This window comes from Pan troglodytes, chromosome 4, assembly GCF_028858775.2.
Source record: "Pan troglodytes isolate AG18354 chromosome 4, NHGRI_mPanTro3-v2.0_pri, whole genome shotgun sequence".
NCBI classification, from domain to species: Eukaryota; Metazoa; Chordata; class Mammalia; order Primates; family Hominidae; genus Pan; species Pan troglodytes.
The window spans coordinates 135727253-135739533 of NC_072402.2; the positions used below are offsets into that span (position 1 = coordinate 135727253).

At 39.3% G+C, this 12281-nt stretch overlaps 1 protein-coding gene across 33 annotated transcripts in view; it reads right to left on the minus strand.

Annotated features, from left to right (window-relative positions):
• FAM13B (family with sequence similarity 13 member B) overlaps positions 1-12281 on the minus strand; it is a 113825-nt gene that overhangs the window by 58766 nt on the left and 42778 nt on the right. For all 33 annotated transcript variants that reach the window (XM_054685159.2, XM_063810686.1, XM_063810684.1 and 30 more), the window contains one exon: positions 9971-10131. In XM_054685159.2, the coding sequence (XP_054541134.2) occupies positions 9971-10131 (161 nt within the window). The remainder of the gene's footprint in view (positions 1-9970; positions 10132-12281) is intronic.

A 12281-nucleotide genomic window follows, 5' to 3' on the forward strand; every position in this document is an offset into this window, starting at 1 on the left:
GATTACAGGCGCTCACCAACATGCTCAGCTAATTTTTTGTATCTTTAGTACAGACGGGGTTTCACTATGTTGGCCAGGCTGGTCTCGAACTCCTGATGACCTCGTGATCCACCCTCCTTGGCCTCCCAAAGTGCTGGATTACTGGCATGAGCCACTGCGCCCAGCCCAATTTTTCATCTTTCTAAATTGAGTTTCAGGAAGGCATCAGAAGCACAACTTTAAATGAACTTTAAAACATGAAGTAATTTTTTTTGGCTTGTGGTTTCTTAAGCATGAGCATAAATTAAAAATTACCTAAACCTCAAGCCAAAATAAACTTTCCCAATACAACACAGGAAAAAGATTACAAAGCACAGGGAAGAAAAGGTAAAAGCTCTTTTAGAACTCTCCTTTCTCTCTTCACATTTTTTAAAGGTAAAAATTCCCCTAAAATTTGTACATTTAAATATAAAGCTAAATGAGGCCGGATGCCGTGGCTCACACTCGTAATCCCAGCACTTTGGGAGGCCGAGGCAGGTGGATCACGAGGCCAGGAGTTCATGGCCAGCCTGCCCAACATGGTGAAACCCTGTCTCTACTAAAATTACAAAAAATTAGCTGGGCGTGGTGGCAGGCACCTGTAATCCCAGCTACTTGGGAGGCTGAGGCAGGAGAATCACTTGAACCCGGGAGGCGGAGGTTGCGGTGAGCTGAGATCGTGCCATTGCACTCCAGCCTAGACAACAAGAGCGAAACTCCATCTCAAAAAAAAAATATATATATATAATATATATAAAGCTAAATGATAAACATGTGGATATAAAACAACAATTTAGAAACAATCTTGAGATTTCCATGGACTTCATGGATAAGAACCTCAGGATCAATCAAACAAAACTACTGCTTTTTCATGCACCCTAGGCTGCTCACACCCCAAACTCCACCATTTTTTCCACTCTGAAGACAGCTTAAATCTTAACAAAACACAGCTAATGACAACTGCAGAAATAACAGATACATGAACAGACCAATCAATACAACTCACAAGCAAACATTTAAACCACTGGTTCTCAAAAAGAGGTCTATAAACCTGAGTCTTCAAAACCGTCTCTATGAAAGAGTTAGAAGTACCTTCATACTGTATGCCTTTTTCACTGTGCTGACATTTGCATGTTTTCAAATTTCTTAAATTGGGAGGCCATCAGGCTGAGATGGCTCCAGTGCCTTGGCTTCCTACATAAGTGAACTGAAACCCAATGTCAACAGTAAGATGACTAATCAAAACCCGCCAACTAACCTCTAACTAGGAACTTTCCACTGTATCATATCCAAATAAGGCAAATGCCTACCCAATCAAGTTATTTCTTTACTTCTGCTTTCAGCCTATAAAAGCCCCAATGCTCAGGCTGCTAAAGTGGAGCACTCTGAACCTCCTCTGGTTTTGACTGCTGCCTGATTCATGAATCCTTTAATGCTCAAATAAACTTAAAATTGTTGTTTAAAGTTTTCAACAATGATGATGCAAAATCAATGGTAGAAAAAGCTGCTTGGGGTCTTAGCATAAGTCCAGACAAGTAATACTGTGGCCACTGCATTCTTCCTCACCAGCCACTTGAAACTTTTTAAAAAGGGGCCAGTCCGTGACAGAGAAGCAGAAAACAATGATTAATTTCATCTTATTCCTTGAGTACATTTCTTTTTTAATATTCAGTGTAAATGGGAAGTACTCATAAAGCACTTCTGCAGCATAACTTACCTTGTTGAGAGCTAAACTAATCACTTTTATTACGGAATACCATTTTTACTTGAAAGATAGACTAACATCTAAACCATGGTTATTAGGACTTGAACACTGGCAGACATTTTCTCAGAAATGACTAAGACTCTAACTTTAAGAAAAACTGACAATATAAAATTTGAATTTTCAAGCAAAAATCAAAATTCTGGAAAACCTGTATCCTCCTCCATAAGCTCAAAAACACCTGAATACTTAAAGATGCTTCTGATGCAATCAACAGTGATATTAAAGAATGTGAACTTTAACAAATGTGCCAACTATCTGGAAGATTACAGAACTCAGTGAAGCAATCTTTTCCAAATGACCAATATACCATATCCCATCCCCATCATGGTCCTCTTCCCTGGGTCACAGGGGCAGCCCCATCCTTTGAACGGTGGAGGTAGCCACCCCTAGGGCTCACACACTCTGTGCTCTGGTAGAGATGGTGCTGCCTGTTATCACACCAGAGCCATACCTAAAGTGGCAGAAGAGTATGGTGCCAGGCATAATGGAATCTTGCCAAGGTCCCCAAGGTCCCCCATCATTGGTGGCCCCTCCTTTGCATTTAGGGCCTCCTCGCAGGCCCTTGCACTCAAGGCCTGTAATTGATTTCTCAATTGCCTTCAGGGTCTTTTTTTTTTTTGTCTTTTTTTTTTTTTTTTTTGAGACAGGGTCCCACTTAGTTGCCCAGGCTGGAGTGCAGTGGCACAATCATGGCTCACTGTAGCCTGGACCTCCCATGCTCAAGCAATCCTCCCACCTCAGCCTCTTGAGTCACTGGGACCACAGAACATGACACTATGCCCAGCTCATTTTAAAAAATTTTCTGGCCAGGCGCAGTGGCTCATGCCTGTAACCCCAGCACTTTGGGAGGCTGAAGTGGGCAGATCATGAGGTCAGGAGTTCAAGACCAGCCTGGCCAACATGGTGAAACCCCATCTCTACTAAAAATACAAAAATTAGCCAGGTGTGGTGGCGCGCACCTGTAGTCCCAGCTACTCAGGAGGCTGAGGCAGAAGAATCGCTTGAACCCAGGAGGCGGAGGCTGCAGTGAGCCGAGATCACACCACTGCACTCCAGCCTGGGTGAGTGCAAGACCTTCCAGCCTCAATCCATTACCCAGTTCCAAAGCAACTTCCATATTTTAGGTATTTGTTACAGCAACACCCACTCCTCAGCACCAATTTTCTTAGTCCATTCACGTTACTATAACAAAATGCCATACACTAGGAAACAACAGAAATGTATTTCTCACAGTTCTAGAGGCTGAGAAGTCCGAGATCAAGGCAGCAGCAGATTCAGTGTCTGATGAGGGCCCATTGATAGACTTTTCACTGTGTTACCACTGAGTGAAAGGGGTAAGGAGTCTTCTCTCAGGCTTTTTATAAGGGTTCCAGTCTAACTCATGAGGACCCCACCCCCATGGCCTAATAACCTCCCAAAGGCCCCACTTCCTAATACCAAAACTTCCAGATCATAGCAGCAACAGATTAAATGCAGAAGAAAATGTAAGAATCCTTCACGATAGAAATTCAAGAGGTTTGCAAAAATGTAAAACATTGCTACTAAAAAAGTTTAGGGAATTAGAAAACACAATTACTTTTCATTTAAAAAAAATTACACTAATATGTGATAGGTTTATTGTTACTTTAAAACACTAAATAAGGCCCAGTAATCCCAGCACTTTAAGGAGACTAAGGCTGGAGAATCACTTGCGCCCGGGAGCTTGAGACTGGCCTGGACAACGTAACGAGACCTTGTATTTACAACAAATATAAAATATTAGTCAGGCATGGTGTTGCATGCCTATAGTCCTAGCTATTCATCAAGCTGAGGTGGGAGGATTGCTTGAGCCTGAAAGGTCAAGGCTGTAGTGAGTCATGATCATGCCACTGCACTCCAGCCTGGGTGACACAGCAAGACCCTGTCTCAAAAAAATAAAAAATTAACTATATAATTTTTTCTCAGTTTTAATTCCTAATATAAACACCAATAGATATAACAAACTGAAACAAAAGTTCTTTAGGGTGCCCAATAATTTTTAAGTGTGTAAGGGGATTGTATAACCAAAATATCTGAGAAGCATTAACTTAAAACTAATAAAGGAGAAAGACTTTATTAATAAAAATCCACGAGGTCATAAATAGTTACATTTTAGCTACAAACAGAAGCACCCAGGCCGGGAGAGGTGGCTTATGCCTATAATCAATCCCAACACTTTGGGAGGCCGAAGTAGGCAGATCACTTGAAGCCAGGAGTTCGAGACCAGCCTGGCCAACATGGTGAAACCCCATCTCTATTAAGATTACAAAAATTAGTCAGGTGTGGTGGTACACATCTGTGGACCCAGCTACTTGGGTGGCTGAGGCGCAATAATCCCTTAACTCTGAAAGCAGAGGTTGCAGTGAGCCAAGATTGTGCCACTGCCCTCCAGCCTGGGCGACAGAGCAAGACACTGTCTCAAAAAAAAAAAAAAAAAAAGCATCTTTCCAAACTACAACTTGGCAAAGAAATACTCCCTGTAGTTAAATATTCTCAGTTTTTATTTCTAATATGGTAAATACCAACAAGTATAGTCCACATTAACATAAGCTCATTGGAGTCCTCAATAACTTTTTATAAGGGTACTAATGATTGTGACCAAAAGTTTGAGAATTGCTAACTTAAATCATCCCCCAAGTGTTTATTTCTCTTAGGATTCCAACATACTTTCCTAGGCTACTTCTGAAGAGAAATACAAAGCAGGCTACCTAATATTTCCAATAAATGTTTGCAAATTACTTCATAGGAATACTCAAAAAGATGACATGTTAATTACGAAAAGTTCAATCTCCAGTTTCAAATTCATTAAGAGCTCCCTATATACTAGGCCCTATGCATTCTAGGGAAATTTCTCCCTGACTTTCCTTTCATCCAAGGTAGATAATCAAACAATATATTTTATATTTCTTCTGTCTCAGAACACTGACACATTTGCTATATATGTAATTTTAATCATATTAAATTGAACATTCAAGAAAATTCCATCTTCCTTCTAAAGCTCCATTTATTCAACAAGTAATACTTTACTGAGTGCCTATTCTGTAGCAGGCACTATCCTAAGTGTTATAAATACATAAGTAAACATAATCCTGCTGTCTCATGGTTTACTTTCTAGTGCTGGAAGATAGACAATAACAATAATAAATGTATGTTAGATGGTTATAACAGTTATGAACAAAATAGAACAGGGTAAGGGAGATCAAGAATGGAGGATGAGGAGGTTATCACTGATATAGTGACATTTGAGCAAAGAATTGAACATACTGAGAGAACCATGCAGCTATCTAGTGGCACATCTATCCATATAGAAGAACAGTCCAGTGCAAAGGCTCAAGTAGAACATGACTGGTGAATTAAAGAATTTTGTTATGGCCAAAGGAGAATGACCAAAGAGAGAGCAGGCAAGAGATAAAGGAAAAACGGGTACAGCAGTTAGAGGTGGGATGGGGCAGACTATGTATGCAGAACCTTACAGGCCATTTAAGAATTTTGGCTCCTTCAATAGAGAGACATTAAAGGGATTTAACCAAAGGAATGAAACGCTCTTACCTCTCTGAAGAGTTCAGAGAAAAATAATATAATAAATGATCTTAGTTTTTAAAACAACAGACATGTTATACTAATGAAATCAGCTAGACTCAGCAAAGTACTTTTATAATTTTTAAGAAACAAGAATAAAAAGCTTAAGTGGATTGCTGGGGATTAGAAATAATATACTTCAATGGAAGTTGGGTGCAGTGGCTCACACCTGTTATCCCAACACTTTGAAAGGCCGAGACAGGTGATCACTAGAGATCAGGAGTTCAAGAGACCAGCCTGGCCAATGTGGTGAAACCTTGTCTCTACTAAAAATACAAAAATTAGCCAGGCATGGTGGTGGGCGCCTGTAATCCCAGCTACTCAGGAGACTGAGGCAGTAGAATTGAGAACCCAGGAGGCAGAGGTTGCAGTGAGCCGAGATCACGCTACTGCACTCCAGCCCAGCCTGGGCAACAGAGTGAAACTCCATGTGAAAACAAACAAAAAACAAACAGATATCCTTGTTTAGCAGAGAGACATGCAAAAATAAATATCTCTAAAAATATATTTAAAAACCCTAATCATTCTTTCTGAAAGGCTGATCAAACAAATCTGTTCCCTCTATTTTTTTTTTTTTTTTTTTGAGACAGAATCTCACTTTGTCACCCAGGCTGGAGTGCAGGGGCAACATCTCGGCTCACTGCAAGCTCTGCCTCCCGGGTTCACGCCATTCTCCTGCCTCAGCCTCCCGAGTAGCTGGGAATACAGGTGCCCGCCACCACGCCCAGCTAATTTTTTTTTTTTGTATTTTTAGTAGAGACAGGGTTTCACCATGTTAGCCAGGATGGTCTCGATCTCCTGACCTCGTGATCTGCCTGCCTCAGCCTCCCAAAGTGCTGGGATTACAGGTGTGAGCCACCGCGCCAGGCCTGTTCCCTCTAACTAGCTGTGTGCTTCATTCCACTTCAATTTTTCATTTGCTTATCTCTCATTAAGCACTTATGAAATGGCATGCATTTTTATTTACTTTTAATTTCATAGAGGACACACCTATAAACAACTTCAATCTTTAGCCTCTATCTCAAGCAGTAATAACATCCGTAAAAATAAGTTGCCAAATGAATGTAAAAATAGGTAATTAATAAAAATTTTTTAATATGAGCATCTTTAATAACAAATAGAATATAAATTGACCACAGTCTAGAAGGTACTACACACTGTGGATATTTTTACTTTCAAGAGAAGAGTTAAATTATTAACATTTTCATAAATAAATAAATGTCAACTAAAAAAAGAGCAGGTACCTCTACTCTGATGACATGTAAAGGGTTTTATTTACCTGAAAAGTACTATAATGAAGCAATAGATACCACCAAAAAAGTAGTCATGGGTACTTTTTAATCTTTATACACTTTATCAGCCAAAACTAAAATAAAAAGGAAATGTATAGATATTAACTGAAACACATAAATATTACTAAATCTAGAAGACCACAATGGTAGACATATCTGTTTCTGCTGCCTAATATCCCTACCCCAACATTTTGGTAATAGCCCTGTTTTCCCATGGGAAACTAGCTCCTCCCTCCATCCCGCACCGTCCTCAGAGACACATAAATCACAATGACCAGTTCCATGCTGGCCATGGGAATAGAGACACCTAACTAAATTTAGGGCAGACCCTCTCCCGACCACCCCACAGCTATGTGCTCCAAAGCAGAATAACAGACAGACGGAGGCAGTCAGAACTCTCACAGCAATAGCCACGTGCTGAAGAGATTATGCCTCTGTGTTTCTAAATTTCACAGAGCTGCCCATGTTCTTATCTTTGCATTTCGATTTGACTGTAGCCCAGAATCCTTCTTATTAATAAACTGCTTTTTCTATACTTTAACCAGAATCTGTTCCTAGGAGCTGCAATTAAAGAATCCTAACAACTGGCCAGGCGTGGTAGCTCACACCTGTAATCCCAGCACTTTGGGAGGCTGAGGTGGGCAGATCACCTGAAGTCAGGAGTTTGAGACCAGCCTGGCCAACATGGTGAAATCCCGTCTCTACTAAAAATACAAAAATTAGCCAGCCACGGTGGTGTGGGCCTGTAATCCCAGCTAATCGGGAGGCTGAGGCCAGAGAATCACTTGAACTCCGGAGGTGGAGGATGCAGTGAGCCGAGATCACACCACTGCACTCCAGCCTGGGCAACAGAACGCAACTCCATCTCAAAAAAAAAACAAAACTGACAACCACTAAATCTCCAATGAATCCTTCCAAAATGACTGTGTTGGAGCAAAGGAGGATCCTCTACAAAACCAGACAGATGATCAAAGAGAAGCTATTAGTAATATGTATTTGAAACCATACTTAGCCTTGCTGGTAATTACATAAATAAAAATACTTAATGAATTCACTTGTCTAAATCAGCACTGTCCAAAAGAAATTCTGCAATGATAGAAATGTTCTATATCTGCACTGCCCAACATGATAGTCACTTGCCACACGTGTGGCTACTGAGCACTTGAAATGTAGGTGGCACAAATATGGAAGGAATTTTAAAATTTTATTTAATTTCAGTTCGTTTAAGTTTACATTTAAATACACACAAGTGGCCGGGCACAGTGACTCACACCTGTAAGCCCAAGAGCTCAAGGCCACCTTGGGTGACATGCCGAAACCCCATCTCTACAAAACATACAAAACCTAGCTGGGCATGGTAGCGAGCACCTGTGGTCCCAGCTACACAGGAGGCTGAGGCAGGACTGCTTGAGCCCAAGAGGTAGAGGCTATACATGAGCTGTGATTGTGCCACTGCACTCCAGACTGGATGACAGAGTGAGAGACCCTGTCATTAAATAATAATAAATACACAGAAGGAGCTAATGGCCACCTTATTGGAGAGCAGAGCTCTAAATTAACAAAATTAGAGGCCGGGTGCAGTGGCTCACTCCTGCAATCCCAGCACTCTGGGAGGCCAAGGCAAGCGGATCACTTGAGGCCAGGAGTTTGAGACCAGCCTGGGCAACATGGTGAAACTCCATCTCTCCTAAAATACAAAAGTTAGCTGGGCATGGTGATGCGTGCCTATAGTCTCAGCTACTTGGGAAGCTAAGGCATGAGAATCACTTGAACCCGGGAGACAGAGGTTGCAGTGAGCCGAGATTGTGCCATTGCACTCCTGCCTGGGTGACAGGGTGAGACTCTGGTCTCAAAAAATAGTAATAAATTAATTAATTAACAAAATTTAAAACACCCATTTAAATCTATTGCTGTAAGGTCCTCAAGAAAATACTGTTAATGACAGTGTAAACTGGGTCACGTCCTTTAAGCAGTCTGGAAATATTTATCAAAAGCCAGAGAAAGGTTCACTCTTCAATTCCAGTAAATGTATCCAAATAATTTAGAAGGAGGAAAAAAGGGCCAAACAACAAAGGTATTTTTTTTTTTTTAGTAGCAGTACAGTACTGACAAAGCTAACTGAAACAACTCAAAATATCAAGAAAAAAGAATGTTAGAATACAGTTAAATATCTGAACATACAGATAATATTTTAATATATAATTAAACTACAGTTAAGAGACCATCAAAAAATAAATTAGAAGGTCATGTAAACACACATAAAAGCAAAAACAGAATGTTAAATCGGGCAACAGAGAGAATAAACATGTTAATATAACAGAATTATGATCCTGTTTGAAGAAACCATAGATAATATAAAGATCCAGAGGCCTACAGAGAAATGTAATAATTGTGTTTAGCAGCATTTAAAATTACTTCATAATTTTCCTAAATGGCAATAGATAGCTCTTCCCTTAGATATTACCAGTTACTTTTAAATGACATTTTGCTTTCTGACTCAAATTACTATTTCCTCTTCTTTTTAACCACCATTCCACTGAACACAAATTAAATGAAAAATATCTAGTGGACTAAATATATAGCTGGATCCTCCTAAGTAGAAAGGGTTAGTAAACCATGGAGCTTTACGGAGAACGAGCATAGAATTTAGCAGACCTAAAGATACACATGGGGAGTATGACAATGTAAACTGGGTTACATCCTTTAAGTAGTCTGGAAATATTTATCAAAAGCCACAGAAAGGTTCACTCTTTCTCTTGAGTTCTCTAAAGCTTCCTAAATAGTGTGCCCAGTGGTCCCAGCTATGTGCTGGAATAGGGTCTTCAGCCTACCACATTTATCGAATTTACCCAGCATGCCATGTAAATATTATCATTTTGTACATGAAAAGAATTGGAAAGCACTATCTTAATGGATCAGAGTTCCATCCTTACAGCCTAGTTACAACTAATTGTAGCCTGGAAACGGGATATACAAGTCAATTCAGTCACTGTATCCTTCTCTAACGATGCTACTTCCAGAGGTTCTGAAATTTTATCCAGCCCAATTAATAAGCTAATACAAAACAAACTTTAACAAGAAATATTTGTAAGAAGTTATTTTTTGAAAAAAGGTATTAACACTAATAACTGAAAATTCCTTAGCAAGACTGCATCTTTAAATTTTACTTCTTGCTCTTTTTCACACACAAATGCCAAACTTTCACATATAGTTACAGTTTGTGTTTCTGAATGCTGGAGTGAGTCTACACTTAGAATGAAATACTCAAAAGCTAAAGTTCATTCAACTGAGCTATTACCTTGTTGTTGCCGTAACACTATTTGATTCCAGGATGTTTTCAGTCATCCTTAATTGTACCACCTCTGGCATGTCATTTGATTTTTCTGCACCCTCTTCTGGAAGTTCTTCAATATGTTCCAGCTTTTCATCTTCCTCTTCTTCCTCAGAAAGTTCATTAACCTATATAAATAAAAAGAAATTCAGAATTAAAATGTAACGAAACCGTTAACACATCTAAGACATACTATTCTATGAAAATTTTAAACACAACTCATTTTTATTTCCTCATTTCCTAGGACCAATCTCTCTTATGGAGTAAGTAACTGTCAACTTTTTCATATCAAAATAAAATTGCAACCAGACAAATGTAACATTTTGAAGCAGGATTAGTGTATCACTAGTTGCAAATTAGTATATTAGTATATTGCAAAATTAGTATATCTAGGAATATAAGTAAGCCTGTAAGGTATAGTTTACATTAAGAAAACTTAATTTTCTAACTAGTTTCGTAAATGTAACACTTACAACAGACTTTTAATTGATCTGATTTTCCAGGTGCCTTAAACAAGTCATTTTAATATAGTAAGTGTAAAAAAAGAAGGGCAAAAAAAATGTTGCCTTAAGATGTTAGCTACATTTTAGAAAATGTCAGCTAACTTCTAAGTGATTCAGATTGAATTATTCATGAAGAGATGGAATCCTATAACAAGGAAGAACTCATATTTTGACCAGTAAGCACAAGTCAAGGTTATAATTATCTTGCTAGCAGGAGCTCTAAAATGTCCTCCATTATGAAACTGGCTACGTAGGTAATCACTCTAATAAAAAGATACTGAAATATTAGAGAAGGAAAACCAGCAAAATATTTTCAAATGAGTTTTTAAGTTATCCCAAAGAAGAAACTATCTATAGAATTGCTTAATATAAACTAATACTAGTCATTAAAGACTCTGAGCAATGCAAGTATGCTTTTTCTCCATGCTAGAAAAATGCAATAGAAATATCTAGAATAAATGTGTTTACTACTACATGTAACAGTGGTGTTTTTCCTGATGGACAAATACAGTTACTAGAATACTATCAGAAAGTAAAACTGCAACCAAAAGAAAGGTAATTACACTGTGATATTCTATCACACTCCTAATCAACAAGTACAGAGTGCCTATTTTAAAGTATAATACAGGTGGGTATGGTCGGTGGCTCACACCTATAATCCCAGCACTTTTGAGAGGCTGAGGGGGTTGGAACCCTTGAACCCAGGAGTTCCGGACCAGCCTGGGCAACGTGGTGAAACCTTGTCTCTACAAAAAAATACAAAAATTAGCCAGGCATGGTGGCATGTGCTTGTAGTCCCAGCTACTTGAGAGACTGAGGTAGGAGAATCACTTGGGCCCAGGAGGTCGGGGCTGCAGAGAGACGCGATTGTGACACTGCACTCTAACTTGGGTGACAGAGTAAGATTTGGTTTCGAAATTAAATAAAGTATAATACAGTAGTTAAAAGCTAGGCCTCAGAGGCAGAAATACCTATATTCACACATCCCTACTTGTCCCTAACTTTCTCTGGCAACTTATTTAACTTGTCCAAGTCTTAAGTATAAAATGGAGATGCTATACTAACTACCTCACAGAGCTGGTTGAAAGGATTAATATACGTAACCTCTTCAGCAATGTCTATACATAATAAGCAATAATGCCTATCATTATAACTGAAATTGTTGTCATTTCTTTAATAGCATAGATCCTAGTTTCTACATGTAACATCACTTTTTATATAAATGAAGAGAGTATCCACCATCCAAACTACCTAAAGCAGGAGGTCTCAACCACAGGTCTATCAAGCTCACTAGTCAGATGGGCCACTAAAAAGTCATTATTAACAATAGTTAGGCCAGGCGCGGTGGCCCATGCCTTTAATCCCAGAACTTTGGGAGGCCAAGGTGGGTGGATCACTTGAGGGCAGAAGATCGAGACCAGCCTGGCCAACCTGGCAAAATCCAACCTATACTAAAAATACAAAAATTAGCCGGATGTGGTGGCATGTGCCCGTAATCCCAGCTACTTGGAAGGCTGAGACAGAATTGCCTGAACCCAGGAGGCAGAGGTTGCAGTGAGCCAAGATCGCACCACTGCACTCCAGCCTGGGCAACACAGCAAGACTTTGTCTCAAAAACAAAAACAAAAATAAAAACAAAACAGTTAGTGAACCATTAAGTTCACATGTAAAGTACATGCAGCAGATTCTGTATAATTCGTTGTGTTTATAAATGTCTTTCCTAGTCTATCCCACATCATGTATAATGCTAATGAAAAGGACTGAAAAATCACTGG